This window comes from Pyricularia grisea (assembly GCF_004355905.1).
Source record: "Pyricularia grisea strain NI907 chromosome Unknown Pyricularia_grisea_NI907_Scaffold_4, whole genome shotgun sequence".
NCBI lineage: Eukaryota > Fungi > Ascomycota > Sordariomycetes > Magnaporthales > Pyriculariaceae > Pyricularia > Pyricularia grisea.
In genome coordinates this window covers 3,625,209-3,647,563 of record NW_022156718.1, presented here as the reverse complement: position 1 = coordinate 3,647,563, position 22,355 = coordinate 3,625,209, and the positions used below count along the sequence as shown (strand labels likewise).

Below are 22,355 nucleotides of genomic sequence, written 5' to 3'. Positions count from 1 at the left end.
TCGAAGAGAACCAATGTGTGGAGGCAAACGGGGAGGGAAATGGTGAGGGGGTGGTGGTAATTGTTAGCATTTCAACTTACAGGCCGTTCACGGGATTCTTTTAAACGACAAGCACAAACCTCACAGCCCTTTGCTGTCAGACCACTCGAAAACTTATGCGTTACCATGGCAAGGCACGGGGCCACGCATTGCACCATGAAGCGGTTTCAGCTTTAGCAGCAACCTCCATGACATAAAAAAACACCATCAAGCACCTGGAAGGAATTAAAAACTTCAAAGGTAACCAATAATAAACTCATGACTTTCTTGCCTTCAACACAAGGGCCACAATAAATTTGATGCAATGCTCGAGGGTAACCACATTCCAAACGCTCCGGATAACGATGAACCGCCAAAAAGACAAACCAGATAATCAACCCAGCACTAAAAGAATTAAATTCCCTAAAACTACCTCTCGACGCTGCCTCTCCTTGCAATACCCTCACTTGCTCCACTTCCGCCCGTGTTCGCACCCGCACCGGCCCTGCCCAGACTCTCCGCCGCGCCTCTCAGGTTGATGGCCCCGATGCGGCTGACGAGGTTACTCCCAACCGCGTCAACTGCGCCGCGCGGGCTACTCAGACTCGGGCCCTGCGGCGCCTGCGCGTCCTGCACGACCCGGAACAGCCGGATTGCCGTCCCGTTCCAGATCCCCGCCGTGCCACGCGCAGCTTGCAGCTCTGCTGAGAAGACGAAGCTCCACACGAGCGATTCATACCAGCCGAGTGCGAGCTGCGACCACTCAAACAAGTGCACCCGCGGGTGTGCAGCATCCGTATCAATCCCCACGAGCTCCGTGCTGCGAATCCGGGATAGGATCTGCTCGTGCCCGCGGGGGTCTGTGGCAGCCGACGCTTCTGGCGCGAGTGCTTGCCGTGGAAGCAACGCGGTCAGCTGCTGAATTAGGGTCAGCAGTGTATGCAGCGGTAGCTCAGGTAGCCAACTGTCGATCCACTGAGCCGTGGGCTCAAAGTAGCCGCCAGAGCCCCCAGAAAGGAATGACGAGGATGCTGAAGCAGCCATGCCGGTAACACTGCCGGCAACGGAGCTGCCTCCAAGTGATGTGGTCGAATTTTGCCTTGAGAAGGAATACCCTGCCGGCATCTTGCCCCGTGCTTTCTCCGACATGCCCCTGAGCTGGGTTGGCAGTGCGTCCTCTGCGTCACCGTCCATGGATTGTGGGATACCACGACGATTTGTCGTAGATGCAACAGATGAGGAGCGTGAAGGCACATCACTCTGTGCCGGCGTGGGCCTTGCCTCGTCATCGCTATCATCGTCATCACCAATTGCAAATGTGTTGTCCTCCTCATTTCCGGCAGGGGCACTGGGTTGTGCTGCAGATTCCCTGGAAGGCATTGTAGTTGGGCTGCTGACACTCTCCAGCGAGTTTCGAGTAGATCCCACATCCGACAGGGGATCCGAGGCCAAGCCATCTTCTTTTCGCCGTTTCTTGCGGCGCTCTATCTCTTCTTGCCCACTTTCTAGCGTAAAGTTGCGTAGTGCTTCTATGCGTTTCCTGTTCTTCAGAACTGCAAGCACAAAGTTGGGATTACCTAGTCGGCAAAAATTGTTAGTTTGATACCCAAACGAAGCCGCCGTATGTGGGAATAGCATACTTTTATATTGATGCTCAATAATTGTGTTCAACGCCTCGAGAAGAGACCGTAACAGATCATGATTGCTCTCGTTGGCTAGGAGGAATGAAGGTGAAGACATGGAAGCAAAGAGTTGCAATAGCCTGGAGCTGGTAGTAGCGCTGATTCCTTGGAGGTAAGGAGCTATGTTGTTGATGACTGCAAGGAGGACAGGGTATATAGCTGACAGCTTGCCCTTGCTCGTCGTGATGAGGTTATAAATGGACTATCCATTTCAATGTTTGGTCAGCAGGGAAATACCTCCACAAAACGCAAGCATCGGAGATGGGACGTGTTTTCCAAAGTGGTACACACCTGAATGAGAAAATCCGCGTACGTGCCGCGGAAGGCAGGTATCCTAATAGCAGGCGGCAGGGTGTCTTGCGCCTCAAAATTCTTATTCAAATTGACACCAAAATTCTTCTCCATGCTCAGCGTCTGCAGCAAGAAGGCACACATCCTGACGACACCCTGCCTTGAGCTATCCCCCTTGAACTCGATTGCATAGAATAAGACCGAAATTACAAAGTCGTGAGCACGTTGGGTGTCGATTATGAATGATCGGAAGCGTTTGTTGCATTGAGTGGTCTCCCAAAAGAGCATGATGGTTTCGGGTGCAAACTTGACTGTAGCAGCTGAAGACTGTGTCGCCGCTCCGGGGATATAAGATGTTGGGTTTGCCTGCATTGGCTGGTTCAGAATGCGAGTCATGCCGTCCACAATGAACTGAAAGTCTTGTGGACGGTGTATCCGACCCAAGAAGTGCCTGTAGTAGTTCTTCTGTGCCTGACCATTGGCATTATCAGGGACTGGGTAGAGAATGACAACTAACAAGAGCTGCATTGTGTAGGTTGTCAGGGTCTGTTTGGCGTCTCTTGTCAGGAGCGTGTTGTATGGCACCCGCCAGCTAGTAGGCTGGTATTTTAATGTCTGTTTATACGATGTTAGTACAATGCCTGACCTGATCGCCTAATTGTTCTATAAAAGTTCCAAGATCCGCTCAGGTCGAGACGGCCTTCCCCCAAACATACCGTATTCAAAAGCGAGCACAGCATCGACAGCACAACCTGCTTATCTGGGCACGTGCAGATATGTGTCAACGCCTTAACCCCACGCTGTGGCAGAACATTGGCCGACATGTACATGCTCTGGCTGCACAGCGTGAGCAGCAACCGTAGGATCTCGGTCCGATTGCTCTCGAATTCCCTCGTGGTCTGCGTAGTCTGGTTGCAGCCAACACCGCTCTGCCAGATCGCATAACTGACCTTTGGCCTGCCTGCCGCCGCAGCACCAGCCGGGACCGCCTGCCTCGGGACCGTGAACTCGGTCAAGAAGAGCAGATCGATCAATGTGTCGATGAGCTCCTCTCCCAGCGGCCTCGCATCCTCATACCCATCATCGCCGGCCGCCTTGGGCTTCTTCTTATCCCCATTGCCGGCCCCATCGTCAAAGCCGCCGTCCGTCGTCGTGGGAGACGTTGGCTGCGACCCGTCAAAGAGCACCTCGCTGGCGAGCTTTGCGCGCCTGGTGCGCTTCCTCCGGGTTCCCCAAAAGAACCTATCCTCCCAGGCCTGCAGCGATTCGAGCTCGTACAGGTAGGGCAGGATGCGGGTGAGGACCCGGATGCAGTTGAGCGCCTCGCGGTCCGGGGCGATCTCGACGTCGGGAAAGGAGGGGTGGTGGCGCAGGGTGAAGAGCCGCGACGTTAACGCTAATACCAGGGTCTCGAGGTTCTCGAGCGCATTGTCACGAGTTCGGCGGATGTCGGCGGGCGCAAAGAGGCTGAAGACATCTTCAGAGGATTCGGGCAGCTCCCAGAACTAATTGGTTTTGCGTAAGACGGTGAGCATTAGCAAAGAGGAATGGAGCATACGAAGAAGTGATTTCATGCCGCAAGGTCAGGTGTCGTAGAGCTTACCGAAGTCCAGTAGGAATCATCGGCGGGGATGTGCCTCTCCTCGGACAGCCTGAAGATGCCCTTCTTGAACACTAGCTTGGAGTCGCTGGCGCCCATAGTGGCAGCTCAGGGATCTGCCAGGGCGGGTGGTATCTTTGATTGTTTGAGGTGTGAGTATGTCGATTGGGGAGATTTAATGTTTCTGCGGCTTCGGGGATGCCAACTGTTGTTTGGTTTCACGCCTTGTGCTGGTCGTCGTCACCTCGGAGGTGGATGTGGCGTGGGTTCGGTTGGTACAGATGGACATGACAAGGACCGGGAACAGGGACCTGAGCTCGGAGTGTGGGGTCGGGCTGGGTTGGTCTTGGGTGGTTTCAGTGATGAGTCAGCAGTCTATCTATCCATGAGTCTAGTTCCAGATAAGATGGATAAGGTAGCAATTAATTGTCGACTGCAAATCTGAATCATTCTCCTGTCTGTCCATCACATATAACTAGAGGTGGGTATACATAATTGGCGTTTTTCAACGGTAAGCCGCTGAATTGACAAATATCTCCTTGACTTGGAATTTTGTTAGTGAGTCGTGGCTTAATTTTTGCGTCACTGTTGCAGCTCAGTTTTTACTTTTCACTTTCAAATATCGTCACTTCGGCATGCAACAAACACATGGGATGAGTATGTTCAAACTTGCCCAACAAGAAGACATCATTCGTGGCTTGTGGCTTATTTCTGCCCAATACAGTCAAGGGCAAGGGTGCAGCTCAGCTCAGCACAGCAACCATCCTTGTTTCCATAATACATCATTCGTGGGGCAGCTTACAACGACCATCACCGTTGTGCGATTTTGTCATACGATTGAGGGTTCATTCAATACACTCAGCATCACAGACTTTAAAGCGACACAGAATCCGAGTATGTTATTAAGTCACCGAATCATAACTCCTTCTCAATCACAGGATAACGTCGTGATGACCTTTCATCATCGACAAGTACCATGTGATGAACGCAAAACAAGACGTATCAACTACCAGGACGTAAGCCTGCAGGATCCGATGTGAACAATCAATCCCATGGGAAACAACCGAGGCCCAAAACCATCAAAGCCAAAAAAAAAATTGACCGCAACTGCCATGCCATGCCGTGTCTCCATCCCACCACTAACCCTCCTGACCCAGCCACAATGTACCACCCTTTCTGCCGTAAATGCCGATGGGGAATCTCTCACCAGCTCGGTCCGCCCACGTCTCACCCGAAGAAACTCTCTTGTTCTTCTTTTTTACGCCACTGGTTCGTAACCCGACGAGCCGTGGCTCGCCCGGTTCGAGAACAGGTAGTAGATGACCATGCCGACGATGGGGAAGAGGAATACGACCAGGCACCAGAGAAGCTTGCCGCTCGGCTCGCGGTTCGACTGGAGGATCTCGACTGTTTGGTTTGGACGCAGGGTTGATTAGCAACTCGAGCCAAAACAATTCGAGGCGAAGAGGGAGGAGAAAGAAAATGCAGCTTCTGGATAGTAAAATGTTTCTTTTTGCAGATTCGAGGACCAAACATGAAAGAAATATGATGACTTACTGAATGCAATCACGTCCAGAACGAGTACAAGGAGACCCAGGATGCCGCCGCCAGTTCCGTACTGCCAAGCGTTGCCGTGGCCGGTTGCCGTGAGCGTCTCATCGGCGATGGGCGCGGCGTGCGTGAGGAGAGCCAGCCACAGCTGGGCGATGAAGACGTTGAGGATGGCGAGGGAGAACATCGTGCGATTGTTTTTATTGTATGTTTTGTTTATAGGCTTGGTGTTTGTGAATTGGATTGTTATGTTTGCTTGTCTGTTGTCCGCCTGCTAAAACAGAGGAACAAGATCAGAATAAATAAATACGAAGAGAGGACGAACGACCTTCAAAACCGACGATGAAAAGACCGATCGGGTTAAGCAATTGGCTAACGGAATGTCACAAGGTCGACAACCCGGGGGGCGGGGAAAGGATGAAGTGCATGGAGTGGTGACGTCAACTGGCGCTGACGCGAAGCTGGTTGCGCATTGAAACGGCTGGTTATGGTTGCTTTCATTGGTTGGGGTTGGGATGAGCTCCAGGCAGCTATTGCACCATTTGATAGCTTCAGATTAAGACTCATGGTACTCCGTACCTTAGATAGTCTATCTAGTCTCGTTCTAGCTTCAATTTGCATTGGAATACCTCATCTGTTCAGACAAAGTTATAAATAATAAATCGAAAATACTGGTATTTCCTTCGTTGTATTTGCATTTTGCGCATATTCTACCTTAGACCCGTCATGCCCCGTGTATTTGCATTAACGTATGCCCTATAATCGTTACCCATTAGAAATAAACAAAGAAGGCACAAAGCTGCGTTTCAGCCACATAAAACCCCGTCCATGATTAAATCCAACCAAATACACCAATCCTCGACCAAAATGTCGACCCCCATTATGTACCACAAAGCAGGTAAATGCTATAAAAAAAAAGAAGAAGAAAAGAAGAGAACAAAATGGGGTATAATGTGAAGATTCCAACAAAACTGATGCGTCAAGAAAAAAATCAAGTACATGATATGAAACAATGCCATAGCTTAGGCTCGAAATATGGTTTGTTCAGTTTTGTATTTGTTCGCCGCTATCGCCGGACGTCGTCGGCCGGTCGGGGTTGATCGATAACCGTCTTTCGCTCCTCGGTGGCGGGCTTATTGGCTGCGGGCCGTCGCTCTCGTCGAAGCTGTGCTTGCCCGCCGACTGGGGTCTATTGATCGGTGGCGGGAGCGGGCTGGTGACCACGGGAGGGGTTCCCCCAAGCGGCGGAGTCGTGACGACGAGCGTGTCGGGGCTGGAATCGGACAAAGTGTCGCCCCGTGGCAGTGGCGGAGGCTTCAGCAGCTCGTCATCCTCCACCTCTGGGATCCGTGCAAGGCCCACGATGCGCTCCCGGGGCGAGGAGTCTGTGCTGGATAGTTTTGCCGGCTCTGGCCTCTGCGGTACGGGTGGGATTATCGTGGTCTTGTCCGTGTCGTTAATCTCCGGTCCTTTGCCGTTGTTAGACCTTGATGATGAGGGCCTGGGGGATGACGGAGTTTGGGCTGCTTCTGCATCTACTGTCATCGGCTGTTCTGCTTCCTGCGTGTTCTGCGCCGCAGCAGAAGATGCCGGCTGTACGGTTGCAGTGGTCGGGCGATCCCGTTCCCTGTCGTTGGCCTTGCCGTCGTCTATAATCACAGATTCCAAATGCGCCGTCTGCGGCTGAGTAGCTGTGAGGCGTTTGTCGATTTTCACCACTGCCTGAGCCAGTTCACGGATACCATTCACAATGATTTGAGGCCTTTCCCAGGCGAGCAAACCGGGCTTTCCAGACACACGCTGGGCAAACATCACCTCGAAGCGCGAGTTTCCCCAGGCCGGACAAACGTAAGGCTCCGGAGCGGCTCTGCTACCCGCAGGCAGCTCTGGAAGTTCTGCAAGAGGCGCACGGGCGTGAGTTGGCGATTGCGCCAGCCCTTCCATCCCTGCTCCTGATCTTCCTCCGCCTTGCTCATTAACAGTGCCAGCCTCGACATCTTCACTGGTATGACTACCAGTGCCAGATCCGTGCCCATCAGTCTTGCTCAGTTCGTTTCTTCCACCAACAAAGACAGTGACAGCCACCCTCGGCTTCTTCCCGCCGCCATTTCTTATTTTGCGCATCCTGTTGGCTTCGACCTCGCCCCGCGCCGCGGCCTGAGACCAAAATCGCAGCGCATACTCGGCTCCAGGCAGCCACGCGAGATTCACGAGCGTGATGATATCATCGTGTGTCAGCCCCGCAACTGTCGACGTAGGCGGCATCGTGGTCTTTTGGTCGGCAATGGACGTTCGCGACGACCCATCACCAGGGCCGGCCAGGAGGCGTATGATCTTAAGGATATAGACGAGGAGCCCCGTCGGGCTGTCGCAAAGAGCGTAAGCGAGCGTGTTAGCATCCTGCGGCGGCGCCAGCGAGTTGAGGCCGACCTGGCCAAGGTGCTCGTGATGTGAGCCGTATCTGCAAGCACCTCTGCATTGACTGCAGTAGCGCTGCTTCGTCAGTGTCGAGGGCCTGGTCCGCACGGGGTTTTCTGTCTGCGTATCATCGAACATTGTCACTTTGCCTCGGGTGGCGGAGGCAGCTAGAGCGGCAAAATCTTCGGCGGTGTATCCGAGGATGGCTGCGCTGAAAAGGCTCGCGATGCTCCACTTGGCAAACTCGACAGGCGCTTCGGTGACATTGGGCGCTTGTAGGGGCGGGCTAATCATATGGACACCCAGACACGAGCTAGCGTACTCCAAGGACAGACGCTCAAGAATTAGCCAGTCGATACGGGCAGGTGACGATACGCCCGATGAGGTGCCACTCGCGAGATAGTAGGGGTACTCGAGGCGGCGCATAAGACGGTCCAGCATCTCAACGGTGGCTGGAACCGCGGCCGTGTTGCTGGGTAGGGCATCACTGAATCCAAGGCCCGGGATCGAGGGGATCACGACGTGGAAGGCAATGGGCGGTGTTATCCTGGTGGCTTCGTCATCGCCGTTGGCAGGAGAAGGGTTTGCGAGTGACTCGCCTAGGTGGGCTACAGACAAGTTGGTGAAGGGAAATGGCGGGATGAGTAGCAGCGGAACAGCGCCCTGGTGAGGGGAGCGAAAGTGCAGAAAGTGAATGCGTTGAGGCGCCTGCAATGCTGAGTCGGTCGATATGGCGGTTCGGAACTGGGGAAGCGTGTTGAACCTTTCTTCCTGATCACGCCATGAAAACCTGTCGAGCCAGTAGTCGATCACAGCCTCAACGGCAGGCTTTGGCTCCCAGGAATCATCGGATCTCGCGATTGAGTTTTCATGGGGCAGCCGAGTGAGTTCCAACTTTTGGCGCGTGAGGTCGAGATATTTGCCCGAAACCTTTTGTGTTGATTAGCCAACCAGTCGCAGTTTTTATTTGTTTGGTCATACGGATGAAGCATTTTCGACATAACGAGGAAGATGAATTTGCGACATGCGCAATCCACATTGAATGGTAGTCAATGGATCTTTCAGATGCACGAATGGTTTCCTTTTAGGCGGTTCTAGCTAGCACTTGAAGCTGGTTGATCACACCCTACAAAGAAGGAACGATCTGCAATGCTGCGCTGCAAACCAGACCATATCGGATTCTTTGTTTGCGGGGAGCGGAAACATCCAATGCTATCCGATGCCTTTTCCAGAAACTGCAATCGAAGGGTTTCATTTTCCGGGCATGTTTTGCGAAACGTCCGCATCAAACAAAACAAAAAGGAGATAGAGACAAACTTACATGAATCTTGTACGGCTTGACTTCATCACCAACCCCAGGGCTAAACAGCGCGACCGCTCCTCCATCCGTCATATTTGCATGCCTTGTCCCTGGCACTATCTCCTTGGTGTCTTGTTTTCCTTTGGTGTCCGTTTCTTTATTTGGATAGGTAGTTTATGTCGTCTTTTTTCGGGATGCGCATGAATAAGTGTAGCGCTCCAGTGACCCTGTCTTTCCCGTTTTCCCTCAATGAATTTGTGCGTCTAAAAAAGTGCGTGAGAAAAAAAGATGCGAAAAAAATTAAAAAATTATGGAACTTGTTCCTATTTTGGTATGTCAAGGGAGCGTGGTCGATTGAGTGAGTGTATGTGCGGAAAACCGCCAAAATGAATGTGAGGAGGTTGAACAAATTTGATGTTGTGTCGACTAAAGAAAGAAAGACAACCCACGAGTTTGAACAAAAAGGATATGCGAGGATGCGAGAAAGGAAAGATAGAGCGCTTGCAAGGCACAAGATCTCAAAAAACAGGCAAGAAGAAAAGAAGAAGGAAATGAGAACAAGCTCTGCTGAGTGTTGACAGTACCTAGGTAAGGTAGGCAAAGAAAGAGGAGAATCAAGAAGAGGGATAAAGGGTCTTAATTCACGGTGATATTAAAAGGGGACCCCCCATAGAGGAGGCATTTCCGTCTATTATCAATACTTGGTCGGTCGATGAACCCCAGTACGGGGTGGGAAAACTGCAATCGCAGGGGTTCAAGTTATTGTCATCAGGTATCAAAAGAGGGATTTGCCAGCCCAGCCTTATTGATTGCCAAGTCCTTTATTCTCCTCCCAGACCAGTTGGGTGAAAGTTACCTACAGTAGGTAGGTACGGATAACAAAACGTAGCGCATACGGTAATTAAAACTCCATCTCCCTGCAGAAAATATCTACCGTGCGCGCCGGAACATTTTCCAAGTCAGCTCCTCCCCCGGCCCCTCGAAAGAAGCAAATCACAGCACAGGAGAAAGAAATAAGAGGAAGAAGTGACGCGCCCGGCCCCGACCCTGGCCAAGAAAAACGCGCGCGTTGTCTGGCCCGGCAGAAAAAGTGGCAACCGCCCTGAGGCTGGGGGCGCGTGATGGTGGCTAATGTAAGGGAAAAGCCTTTGGTGCAAATTGGAACCAAAGATGTTGCCTTATGCGACCAGTAAAAGACCCCTGTCAAATTTAGTTGCGAGTTTCCACTTTTGGGAACCATTATAAGGCAACATGATGTGGGTAATTAGCGCCATCCTTTCGTTACCAGACAAAACATAAATGAGGTCCGGAACTGTCTCTATGCGTACTTAGTAATTAATACATACAGGAGTTGGAAGAGTGGGCGAGACAGGGCAATAAAACCATCAACCCATTTCAGAGAACAAGAGACAGGAACCAAGTAAAAATTGTGGCGGTGCGAAGCATGTGTGGTTTCTTTTTTTGATGTTCCTGGGTGAACCCTTTACCCCCTCCCTCCCCTCTGCAAGCCCTTGTCGATCATTTCCCGAGCGTTGACTATTGCTTGGTTTCCACTCTGAGTGCTACCGGAAAGTTACTGTACCAGCGCGACGGTTTTTGTTCGTTGGGCTACACTCACCGCGGTTGCAACGGGAGAGTGCGTTGCTCAATTGCTTTTTGGTTGCGGTTTTCTTCTTGGTCGGGCTCCATTTTTCTCGATTGATTTACGCTGCCGTCTTTGTTTTTCTTTAATTTATATCGATTCTTACTTTTTTGCAGCCCCTGAGACGATGAGGTACTGATTCGCAAAATCTCGTATTTGGCGGTACTTTAAAAAAAAAAAAAAAAAAAAAAAAAAAAGACCCCTTAGAAGACTTCTCATTTGTCCAGTTTCTGTTTTATTTTATTTTTCTTCAAACCACCTGAAAATCATCATGTCCTCTTTCTAGGGTGCCACAATCATGTCAAGAAACGCGTCCTTCTTGCCTCAGGCTTGCAGTAATCGCTTCCTATTCGCAGGTTGACATGCACACACTCGCCACAGTACACGCGTCTGGTAGCACACCCCAAAACAGGACACTTTTTTTTTTCTTGGTCTTACCAATGTTGCCTGCCATGTGGTCCCGTTTTCGTTGAGCTTAACAAACAAAAAATAAAAACAACGACGGCTGATCAAACCTCTTCTAGGGAAAGAAAAAAAAGACACAGAAGAAACCAGCTAGTGTGGGGGAAGATGTGCTGGCAGGCAAGGCAGGTAAGTTGTGGCTTGCTCTTTTTTTAGTTTGCTTCATCATGGGACGGCATTTGCAAAGAAAACCACTCTTGCTTCTTTTGGTACCCTTTTCCTCTTTCCCTTACCGTACCACCGGGCTCCCGCAATGTATCGCCTGAAGAACCAAAGATAGAGAGAGAGAGAGAGAAAAAAAAAAAGAAATAAATTCTTGTTCCGCCTTGGAGACAGACCCAACCTGACTCTGTAGGGATGGTTCTTACAGAGCCCAAGGGCTGGCTGGCTTGCTTATATCATTGGGAACGTTTTCTACAGGAAGACTCTCCTGGCGCAGAACCAGCTCGTATTCCTTGCTGTGGTGGCTTATCTCTGCCCCCCTTAACGGTCCAGTTTGCCTCTCCTATCCTGCCCGCTTGCCAACACACGTGCAATAGATGTAAATTTAATCTGTAATCTTGGGAGGACCAGACAACAGTGTATTTGGGGCGGTCGAGATATATCAGGATGGCTGGTTGTGTGGACATGACGATTTCTGGGTTGCTATATTGACCTGGCGGCGTCAACCCTTTTTTTTTTTTTCAATTTCTTCAAGCTACCGCTCGTCGACTCAGCAACTGGTGTTACTTCGTACATAGAGCACTTCGACGCAAGCATAGGAGGCGGCACAGTGGGCGTTCCAAGGAAGACTAGAAAAATAAAGATCGAAACTAGAAACGGGCGGCGTTACCCAGTCACTTACTTATTCGCAACTCTTTTATTATGTTACCCTATGTGGTACACGTCCCATGATACCTGTCCACTCAAGCCACGGGTACGTTACTCGTCGAGACGGCCCAGCAACTAATAAATAAAGAAATGTGTTCTATCAGTGCCACATGTGCAACTTCTACTCTATATCACCACATCGGTGTCCTAAGAAAGCAACAACAACAAGAATTCTCCGAGCCCTCCCCAGTGAACAGAATAAATGGTCCTCCCGGCGACATGTTGCTGATGGAAAATCTTCGCGATGAATGAGCAATGCGTATACATCGGTGGTAAAACTTTTTGGTGACATCATAATTTAGAACATAAAAAGCGTTTTTAACAACATAAGGAAGACAAAGGAACGACAAAACAAAGGAGAAAACGAACCCCCTTGTTTCTTGCCTGCAGAAACCCATCACTCATCAACCAAAGACTCATCAATCATGGGGAAAGGGTCACAGGGTCTGAAAAGAGGTATACTAGAAATCCCAGACAAGGCCCTCAATTCATCAATTGGCCACCCTGATATGGAACTTTTCACAGTATTCACACATAGCATGCTGGCAGCCAACCTCGCAACCAATGCACCGCGTGGTCGACCGTATCATGTTGTGGTCATGGCACTGACACTGACACCCAACAGCCTCAGAGGCACAGCGTTAGTCTTTGTTCCTGTATTCTGTCGGCGAACCGAAAAAATCGAGGGCATTTCAGGGGCAAAAAAAAGAGAAACACTCACACATTGCCAATGAGTAGGCGGCGATCTATCAACCCCCAAAAAAAAAGATTTCATAGCTTTCCTCTGGCGCCGGTTTCTCCGCTCCCGCTCCTTTGTCTGGGGACCGTCGGCTGCTTCCATCTCGTCCTTCTGCTGTTCCGGCTCTTCCAACTCCGCTGTGGCTGCCGCTGCCGCTGCCCCGACGGTGCTCTCCATCTCGTCGTGCCTCCACTCATCGATCGTCTTCTTCGGCAGCGTCCGCCCGAATAGGTGATCATCAATGTGGTCATACCTCACAGACCACCCAACGTCGGCAAGCTTATTCCTTCCACCCTTGCTGCTGGCGCCTTTTAGATCGTCACTGCCAACGCGAACAACCGCGATGCAGAAGCCACACCAGAACCGCGACTCGCAATCCTTGCCGTAGTGACACTGTTCTAGTTTCTTGACCACCTGATCCTCGATCAGGCCGTGGTCGCGCTGGAGGTGCGTCCTGAAGGTCTCGCGCCTGTGGCACTGCTTGCCGCATGGTTGCGTCGTCTTGACGGCGGCCTCTGTCGTCACCCTCGCCGGGAACGGCACCAGGATGTCGCACCGCCATCCGTCCAGGTGCTCGTGTTGGCTATTCTCGTGCCGTTTCCAGTCGCTCTTGCTGCCAAACCTCTTGGTGCAGTATCGGAAAGTACAGCCGTAGGGCTTTTCATGCCGCCTCATGTGCTTCCTATGGTAAAGAGAGTGGTTGTTAGACATTGGATTCGTTTGCATATTTACAACCTCTCCAGTATACAATTGTACAACAATGTGTTAAAACAGCTATCGCGGTCAAGTATACTGGTCAGAAGCTGGCCTTACCTGAGCTCACATTCCCGGTTGAATGTCTTGGAGCATCCACTATCGGGGCACTTGAAATTGCCGGTAACCTCAGTACTAGGGCCTCCGGAAGTTTGACTCGAGGATCTCCTCCTGGCCGCGGCTTGAGATGGGGGATGTTTCCGGTAGCCATGCTGCTTGAGTATCTCGTCAAGGTCGCCAGCCTTGAGCGTCTCGAGAAATGCCGTCTTTGTAGTTTGGCCTGAATCTTCATCCTGCTCTTTTTCTTCCGATACCTGCTCGGGTAGAGGAGTTGCTGCAGGGGACGCCGCGTTAGATTCTTCCTGCGTAGTGCCCCCGGAGTCATTCTCCGACTCTTGCGGGCAGCTGGACCCCATAGTGATTCTAGCATGTTGCGCTGCGTCATTTTCTCCAGGGGCGTCGATATCGCCAGGCACATCGTTGTTGTCGACACTGATGCTGTCATCATCATCATCATGTGTGTAAACGTCTGTGAGAGTGTCTAGACTACGCCTATGTGGGTCGTCGTAGTTCAGTAATGACGAGTTATCATTGTCAGGTGCCACCATCTCGATGGTGATTCGGGGTGGATCCGAGAAATCTTGAAATAAACCTCCATGATTGTGGAAGGGATCATGAATGTTGAGCCCAAGGTCTTCCGGCTGCGAAGAGAATATTGGAGTCAGGGCGCATTGGTTCTCGGCAGTCAGCGCTGGCCTTGCGGATGCGGCTGTAGGTCGGTATATTTCTCCGAGGTCGAAGTCCACAGTTGAGGGGTTATCTATGGTCTGCAGGTTGACGTCCTGGCTGTCGGGCGTCGTCGGGGAGAACACTGTGAACTGGCCGCCCACCATCATACCGGCGGCGTCAAATGGGACTTCGAGGGAGAGTTGGGGTTGCTCTCCAATACCGTGCTGTAAATCATCTTCTACATAGGCGTGGAGCGCGTCTTCGGCTGTAGCCCATCTTACCTGTTGGGGATTCCCTGTTGCCCTCAAATCCTGCCCAACGTCAGACAATTCTACGTGTAAAGGTCCAGCGCCTAGGTATTCCGTCTCTGTGTCTACGTTTGATCCGCAATCAATCCCCCCATCTGTCGGAGCGTTCCTGGGCTCTCGTGTCAGCAAAGATACCAGTTGTGGTCCAAGAAGACCAGAGTGACATAGAAAGCACTCACTCGTGCACGACAAATTGTTCCAGGTCATCGTCTTCAACCTCATCCTTGTGTCTTCTCTTCAAATGTTGCCTGAAGTTGTCGGCCCTTGGCCACTTTTTGGGTTTGTTTTTGCAAGTCCCTAGGTGGCATCTATATCTCCGCCCCGTCGCATTCGTTGCTGGATGCTTGCTGCGCTTGTGTCGGTCCAAATCATTTTGTGTGCTAAAGCCTTCTTTACGCGTGCACCCGGGTTCTTTACAAAAATGCATCTTATCATGTCGTTGCATGTGCTTCCTATCGAGGTTGACCAGAATGGTAAGCACATGAGCGCGATGGGTCAGTATTTATCTGGGTTGACTCACTTCAGTTGCGACCTGGTCTTGAAAGTATCACGGCAATATCGACAGGTCAGGGAGCTGGGTCCTTGCATTGCCGGCTGCGAACCGTATGCCGTGGGCCGCGAGACAACATCGCCATGGGTTCGCTTATAAAATGCCTCAATGGGCGTCAGGCTGTTGGTCTGCAGTTCGAAGTTGGAAAGATGGCCTGCGAGGCTCTGCGTGTCGGTGTTATTGTCACCAAAAACAGATGTGTTCGCGATGCTGAGCCTCGGCGCCGACAAGACGGTCCCATATCCCGAATCGGACGCGAATATGTCAACCGGCGGTTGCGTCGAGCACTCCGAGGGGGGCGGCTGGGTCCAGCGATACTCTGTGAAGGACGGAGGCAGGTCGGCGGCATTTCTAGGTATCACCGGGCTGCGGACTGTGTTGGTTCCGCTACGAACCCTCGAAAGCGTCCCTGACAATGCAGTGACGGCGTTGAGGGAATTCCATGGCGCCTCGGGGTTGTTGCACCAGGCGTACATGCTGGGAGGGATCTCTGTCAAGTTGTCTCCTGATCCGGCCGAAGGTATGGAATCAAAAATATCCATCTCCATCTCGGACCCCAGGTTTGGAAGCCCATCCCCGTGCTGGTCGGCCGCTCCATGCTGATCCATTGAAGCGTTGCTTCACCTCTCAATTCAATACCCTACCCTGATATGCGGTTACGCTTTGTCAGATGAACCATGTCATGATTGTTACATGCTCTCGAAAGTAACATAGAGGAGTCGAGTATAGAAGAATGGAGAGCATACGGGAATGCCACAAGAGGGCGAGACAAGAAAAATACAAGTCAACCCCAAGCGGCGATTGCTGGCGTAAGCGCTGGTTGGTGCAAGGTTCGACGAAGCGATCAAGGCCAGATGTATCCTGCAATTATTCGTCCCAAATTCAAAAGAGATAGACACGCCAATCGAACTTGGTTTCGCTTGAGCGACAAGCGATCTGGTTGGGCCTGCTGCTGCGTTGGGTAACCAGAGGGAGGCTCTCCTGTGCCTCAATCAAAGTGATGGGCCGAGGCGCCTTGGATGGTGTGCCGTAAGATTTTGATGCAAACAATATTTTTTTTAACGAAACACCAAGATTCACCAAAATCAACGCAATACCTGCTGTTTTTTCCCTCCTCCGCTCCTCAAAATTTGCGGGATGCGGTTAAGCGAGGGGCCGACGAACGGTAGTAGCAAGAAAGCGAGCCAGAGAGCAATCAAACCGACAAACATCCATCTCGAGGTCGAGGAATGTGTGAGATTTGGGGTTCCAACAACAGCCGTGTCGCAGTCGTGTCGGTGGACAATGGACGAGGAGGGGTCCAGGAAACTGTCCAAGTTCGCTCAAGTGAGAGACCACGCGCACCGCACTTTCCCCTGGGGAGGAAAAAGTAAGGCGAACAACGGGGCGGCGCTTTCGTTCAGGTTGTGCAAAATCCCTCCATGTACTTGGTTGGTATAACTTCGACCTTGTGTGCTTTATTTTTCCCTTTTGGATTTTTTTTTTTTTTTTTTTTTTTTTTTTTGCTTGAATTCTGCTTCGGCTGCACAATGAGGCATGGTTGCCTCTTTTCTACATCGACACACTTGAGTGGTGCCAAGGATTAGGCGGGCAGGTTAGTGATGCAGGTGGCCTACGATTTTGGTCAGGCTAGCGACCGAGATCTCGTGGTTCGCATTTTCGTCAAAAAAATAAATATGCATATTTGTATCCGGTATCACGTGATAACTGTTATTTTGGAATTCGCTCTATATCACCAAGGCACTCACCAGCATACTTTATGGCGGCATGCCTATCACCATAGCGAACAAAAAAGGATCGGAAGTTATTTTGAAAGAAGGCCAATTAAGCCCAAATGTCTTCTCTCGGCCCCTATGCCACCATTGCTTTTATTCGACAATCACCCCTCACAATTATACATATTTTCCATGACTTCTAAATAAACATGCGCGAGATCCTCTTCCTTCGCGCAAACGACAAATAATGTGAAAGCGATGTCCCGATTGGACAGTCTACTGGGGAAAAAAGGAAAAGGAAAGGAAAGAAACAAGGCAGAGTGGTCGAGAAAATCAGTCATGCGCCATTGCGCCTTGGTCCTCAAAGACGAAACGAGGGTGAAAAATAACTCAGACAACGTGGATGAAGGGGTGACAATGTAAACAACAGTAAAAGAAGCCAAATGCCTGCCATGCTGTGCTAATAAAGAAATAAAAGGGTAAAACGAAGAGACTCCGTAGGCATAAGTGAATCCGATGCAGTGATAATACGGGTAGAGGAGTAAGCTTGACAGACTGGGGGGGATAAGTGTAGTGACTTAGAAAACAAAACAGACCTTGTGCGCGCGTATATTATTATAATGATAAACCCCTTCTTTGCTTCCTATTGCAAGAGTATCGCAAACCGGACTCCATATTCACTCCATCAAAGAAAGACAGACACTGGACGTTACAAGTCATCGAGAAACAAAGGGCTCAGCGAAACGCGCATACAACCAAGGCCTCGTTAGTCCTTGGGCTTGTTGGCCTCCTTGTGTTTCATTAGCGCGGCAGCCAGCTCCTTGCCCTTGGTTTTATCTTTGACTTGTAACATCCACGTCTCCAGGCCGCCCCCGTCCTTTGCGGTGGTCAACTTGACATATTTGTCGCCCGGTTCCGTCTTGTAATCGTAATTGTGCAGGAGCAACTTGTTCATAACCACGTTGCCGCGCGGCTCTCCTCTCAGGAGAATTCGCACCGCGTCCGTCGTCTTGTGCTTGAGCAGCCTGAACGGGCCGACACCCATCGTCTTCCAGGGCGACTTCTTATCGTCCTTCTTTGCGGCTTCTTCGTCCGACTCGTCCGACTTGTTGATGAGCTTCAGAGCCTTAGCCCGTACTTCAAAAACGACGTCCTCGTCCTCCTCGCCCGGCCCTCCTTCTGTAAGATTGATTTGCGCCTGTGGTTCCTCGTCCCCGTCAGCCTTCTGTCCATCTGCATCACCAGTGGCAGCTGGCTCGGGCGTGCCAGCAGCCGGCGTGGTAGCCAGGCTTGAAGCTCCTCCGAAAGTAAAAGGGGTGTCTGATGTAGTAACAGATCCAGTTTTAATATTATGCCCTTGCCCTTATCTAGGAGCCTAAAAGTTTTTGAGAGAAGACGGTAGAAAATTTTTATCGAGGTTTACTTACTAGTACCTGTTGAGGTGCCGCCCGCGGGAGGAGCTAAGTTGAAGATCGAACCGCCTGCCGCGGCATTTCCTGGGGCAGGGGTGGAACCATTGGTCTGGCCACCTCCTCCAAAGCTGAAGACGGGAGTCGAGGTTCCGTTGGAACCGCCGCTGGAAAAGTTGAACATGCCCGATGAACCACCAACAGCTGCGGGTTGGGTGCTCGAGGCACCAAAGTTAAAGCTCACAGATCCGGGAGCATCTCCGCCGCCACCACCGCTGGCGAATGGGTTGTTGAAAGACTTGTCGCCTCCGCCACCAGCACCAAAAGTGAATGAACTTGGAGCGGAGACACTACCTCCAAACAAGGTCGAGTTTTGGTTAGAAGCCTGGCCGTTGGACTGGCCCGCACCACCGAAGTTAAACGAGGGTGCCGGTGCAGAGGCACCATTCTGCGTGGCACCTCCACCAAAGCTAAAGGACGGCGTTGAAGTTCCATTGGCAGCACCAGCCCCGAAGGAGAAAGATGGCGTCGAGGCGCCCGCCGTCGAGTTGGCTCCGAACAAAGGTGTTGATGATGGAGTCTTTTCTGCCGAACCGCCAAAGCTGAAGCTTGGTGCTGGTGTGTTGTTCTCTGCCGTAGCAGCATTGCCGAATAGAGATTGTGTAGTTGTAGCCGCTGTTGGGGCTGCAGAATTCCCGAAGAGAGATGTTGGTGGGTTCGGGGTCGCGGCTGGAGCGGCACTACCAAACATGCTGCGCTTGGCTTGCGGCTCTCCGGTCTCTTCCGACTCAGCACTCCTCTTGGTGACTCCAAAGGCCGGAGTTGCAGGAGTGCTCTGACCGCCTGCAGCGCCAAACAGACTTGGCGTCTGCGACTTTTGCGAACTGTCCCCAAAGCTGAATGTAGGCTTAGGCGTATCCTTTGTGGCTTCCTGCCCGAAAAGAGGCTTGGGTGTGTCTTGCTTTGCACCAAAGCCGAAAGACGGCGCAGGTGCGTCCTTGGTGGCCGTCTGTCCAAAGAGAGGCTTGGGTGGCTCTTGTGAGGATCCAAGGCTGGGAGTAGGGTTCGGCGTTGACGCTGTCGAGCCGAATAGCGATGGTACTTGTGGTACAGGCGTGGCAGCTTTTGAGCCAAAAAGAGGACTAGGATCGGCCTTGGGCTTGTCTGACGCAGCAGCTGCACCGAACAAGGGCTTGGCAGGCTCTGAACCACTGGGGTCGGCACCAAACAGCGGCTTTGCAGCACCGAAAAGGGACTTCGAATCGGACTGACCCGGAGCAGTGAAAGAAGGCTTAGATTCCTGACCTGGCACGGCGCCAAACATGGGATGAGGCGCCTTCTGAGCAGCCGCAGCTGCTGGCGTTGCCTCAGTTGTCTTCGACACCTTGCTAGCCTCAGGAGTCGATCCATTGGTTTTGGCCCCGAAAAGGCTTGAGGAAGCGCCCGAGGTACCGAAAGTGGGAGCAGAGCTTGCGCCTGTCTCGGCGGGCTTGGAGTCAAAGCTGAAAAGCTTCGGTGCGGCGCTGGCGGTGCTCGAGTCTTGACCGGTCGCTGAAGACTTGGCAGCTGCGGGAGCTGCTCCAAACAAAGAGCTCGAAGAAGTTGACGGGGCAGCCGCAAATTTGATAGGGGAATCAACGGACCATGTCTGATTACCACCCAAGGGTTGCTGCGGCTTGATAGGGCTAGGTGCCTTCTCGTTCTCTGACGCAGGCTTGGTTGGAGCTGGTGAAGCTACAGCACTTGTATTGGGTGAGAAGATGCGTTTGGGTTTCCCATCATCACCTTTTGTGACACGGTCAAAGAGGCTTGGGCCAGATTGGACATCACCCGCCTCGGAAGACGTGGATGATGACACGAATGGACCACCAGCAGTGCGCTTCTTGCCAAACAAATCACCGCCAGGCTGGGGCGTAGCAGCCCCTCCGCTAGCTGCACCGCTCTGGTCATCGCTTTGGCTAGCCTCCTGAGCATCGTCTTCCGAGTCATTCTCGTCTTCGGCATCGTTCTCAGCTCCACTCGCCTGGCCGGATCCCGTGTCAGAGAGGTGACCAAAGATATTGGACTTAGCGCCGAGCTTTCCGTTCGTTGACTTTGTGGAGGCGCTAGCCTCGAAGATTGACTTGGTCGTCGAGCTGTTGAAAGTAGCACCAAATGCCGACGGGAACGCTGGCTTTGGCTTGGATGCCGAAGGAGGCTCAACCGTGATGGAGGGTGACGACGTAGGCTTGCTATTGGCAACCTGTTCGAAGAACTTCTTGGTTGCCGATGGCGTCTTTGAGGGTGCGGTTGAAGACTTCTGTGATTTAGCTGGTGGGTTCTCGCCATCATCATCTGCCATGCGCTTCTTGCTGCCCTTGTTGAGAGCAGGGGTAGCAGTCTCAGATAGAGGCTCGCGTTCAGTTCCACGAGCTCGCTTGCTTTGTGACGGCTCGTCCGAGGCCTTACGTTTGCCGCGCGACAGAATGCCCTCGGTACCGTTGGGACGCGTCAATGCTGCGGACTGTACTGTGGTGTCATCCTCTTCATCATCGAGAGGAATGCCATGCGAGGCCTTCCATTTGGACACCACCTCTTGCGAAGGCTTGATGCTCTTGAATTCATACAGACCGTACCGTAACATGATCAAGCTCCTGCTTTTCTCGTACTCCTTTGCAAAGTTCAGAATGTTGAACCTCCAGTCCTTTTTGATATAGATCTCATCAGATGCATATTTCAGCCGACGCAGGTCCAAGATGCAAAAGAACTGCTTCCTCTGAGTTTCGTTGAAGTCTTTGGGACAAAGATCGGAAAGGTACTCGTCGGCATAGATCGATCCAACCCTGTTAGGGTTCTGCGGGATTCGCCTGGCAAGCTCCTCTCCGGTCAAGTTCGCAGGAGGCTCTGGGATTTTCATAGAAAACAGCTCACTCGGGGGGACTTTGGCCATGCCGCGGCTGATGCTCTCGGTGGTAGACGCGCGGAAATCACGGCTGGGTGTTGGAGCCGAGGTCGCAGTGGTAGTGGCGCGGAAAGCGTTGTTGGTAGGCCTTGCGGGTGTACCAGCGCGCGGTGTGAACTGGAACCTGCCACCTTCGGGTGCAGCTGAAGAGGCCCTGAACATGGGACGCGGCGATGCAACTGCTGAGAAATTTGTTGCCCTTACAGTACTGCTTGAAAGCTTGCTTGAAGGGCCCTGTGGGCGCTCGAAAATTTTGCGAGTAGCCATCTGTGCAGCCGAGGCGCGCTTGGCTGGGCTTTCTGGGGAAGCGGCCCGGTCGTCCTCCTGGAAGGAAACGCGCGGGCGCGGCGTATCGTGATGTGCGCCATTCTCAAGGATCGAGTTTCTCGCTGGGACGTTGAGTCGCGTGGGCTCGGGTCTGGGTTCAATCCTCTCAGGTTCACTGCGGCGCTTAGCGGCAGAACCAAAGAGACCACCAGATATGCTTCCCCACCAACCGCTTTGCCTTCTCTCGGGAGTGGTCATTGTGAAGATATTTTCCTCGAGCGTTTATGTCGCGAAGTTTGAGCAAACAAATACAAAAAAAAAGAAAAGTCGTGGCTTGGTGCGTTACGGTCGGGGTTGCCGTGACGACATTGGACAGTCGTAATGTATTGTCAAAGTGATGACAAAGTGATGGCAAGCTGACTGTCGCGTGTATGTAGGTGTGAATACTCGGGGATGGAAAGGGGATACCGAGAGCTTTCCCAAAGCGAGGGGGAATAAAAATCACAATCTGTGCAAAGCCTGCAGCCTGAATTCAATGCAGGATGTAGCTGGAAACAATAACAAAGAAGATTGTTTTCTCTAATCGCGCATCTAGGATTACGCGAATCCAGGTGGCCGTGTTTTGATGGCAACTTGGCCTTGGTCGAGGACTGGTCTTGTACGGCCCAAAAAAAAAAATTCACGGATGCGCGAGAGCGACGTGGGCGCTTCTCGTGGAAGATCAAAGAGGCACAGGGGGTTTGAGTATGCACGGACCATCTGGCTTACCACTGAAAGTTCGCGTGTGGTCGCCAAGACCAATGGATTACCCGTCCGTTTAACCTGCTGCGTTTGGCCTGGTGCAACCAACGCGCCTTAGTCAGCATTGCCAGGCGAATCCGACTCGTGACGCTAACGCCTCAGGCAGGCAGTGAGCAGGCAATGGTTGACTGGTCGCGGGTTCTTGACTGGTAAACATTAAAGCATTGATGTACCCGGCCTAATTAGCTCCTCAGCGGGTATGGGTGTACCACATCGTCAGTAGCATTCAGATTCATGACATGCATCTTAAATTCCGCCGCTTTTGTGTATCGCCAGCCACAAAGTAGAGGCTTAATTTTGCGTGCACAA

General features: G+C 51.9%; 5 protein-coding genes across 5 annotated transcripts; all 5 read right to left on the bottom strand.

The window, feature by feature from the left end:
• Positions 1–272: 272 nt before the first annotated feature.
• PgNI_07771 (uncharacterized protein) lies at positions 273–3,847 on the bottom strand. The gene is made up of 5 exons (XM_031127780.1): positions 3,595–3,847; positions 2,708–3,496; positions 1,992–2,606; positions 1,659–1,902; positions 273–1,595 (listed from the first exon to the last, which is right to left on the bottom strand). Exons 1-5 carry the CDS (start codon positions 3,688–3,690, stop codon positions 448–450), a joined length of 2,892 nt encoding a protein of 963 aa, XP_030980623.1. The 5' UTR covers positions 3,691–3,847; the 3' UTR covers positions 273–447.
• A 586-nt stretch (positions 3,848–4,433) lies between these two features.
• PgNI_07770 (uncharacterized protein) lies at positions 4,434–5,494 on the bottom strand. Its single transcript, XM_031127779.1, has 2 exons — positions 5,149–5,494; positions 4,434–4,998 (listed from the first exon to the last, which is right to left on the bottom strand). The coding sequence occupies exons 1-2, from the start codon at positions 5,327–5,329 to the stop codon at positions 4,850–4,852; spliced, it is 330 nt and encodes a 109-aa protein (XP_030980622.1). The 5' UTR covers positions 5,330–5,494; the 3' UTR covers positions 4,434–4,849.
• A 379-nt stretch (positions 5,495–5,873) lies between these two features.
• On the bottom strand, positions 5,874–9,370 carry PgNI_07769 (uncharacterized protein). Its single transcript, XM_031127778.1, has 2 exons — positions 8,882–9,370; positions 5,874–8,490 (listed from the first exon to the last, which is right to left on the bottom strand). Exons 1-2 carry the CDS (start codon positions 8,951–8,953, stop codon positions 6,187–6,189), a joined length of 2,376 nt encoding a protein of 791 aa, XP_030981273.1. The 5' UTR covers positions 8,954–9,370; the 3' UTR covers positions 5,874–6,186.
• A 2,464-nt stretch (positions 9,371–11,834) lies between these two features.
• On the bottom strand, positions 11,835–15,521 carry PgNI_07768 (uncharacterized protein; the record flags this gene model as incomplete). The annotated part of the gene is made up of 5 exons (XM_031127777.1): positions 11,835–12,445; positions 12,556–13,255; positions 13,387–14,472; positions 14,543–14,815; positions 14,884–15,521. The coding sequence occupies 5 exons, from the start codon at positions 15,519–15,521 to the stop codon at positions 12,326–12,328; spliced, it is 2,817 nt and encodes a 938-aa protein (XP_030981274.1). The 3' UTR covers positions 11,835–12,325.
• A 1,089-nt stretch (positions 15,522–16,610) lies between these two features.
• Positions 16,611–21,899, bottom strand: PgNI_07767 (uncharacterized protein). The gene is made up of 2 exons (XM_031127776.1): positions 18,056–21,899; positions 16,611–17,948 (listed from the first exon to the last, which is right to left on the bottom strand). Exons 1-2 carry the CDS (start codon positions 21,501–21,503, stop codon positions 17,395–17,397), a joined length of 4,002 nt encoding a protein of 1,333 aa, XP_030981279.1. The 5' UTR covers positions 21,504–21,899; the 3' UTR covers positions 16,611–17,394.
• Positions 21,900–22,355: the final 456 nt, after the last annotated feature.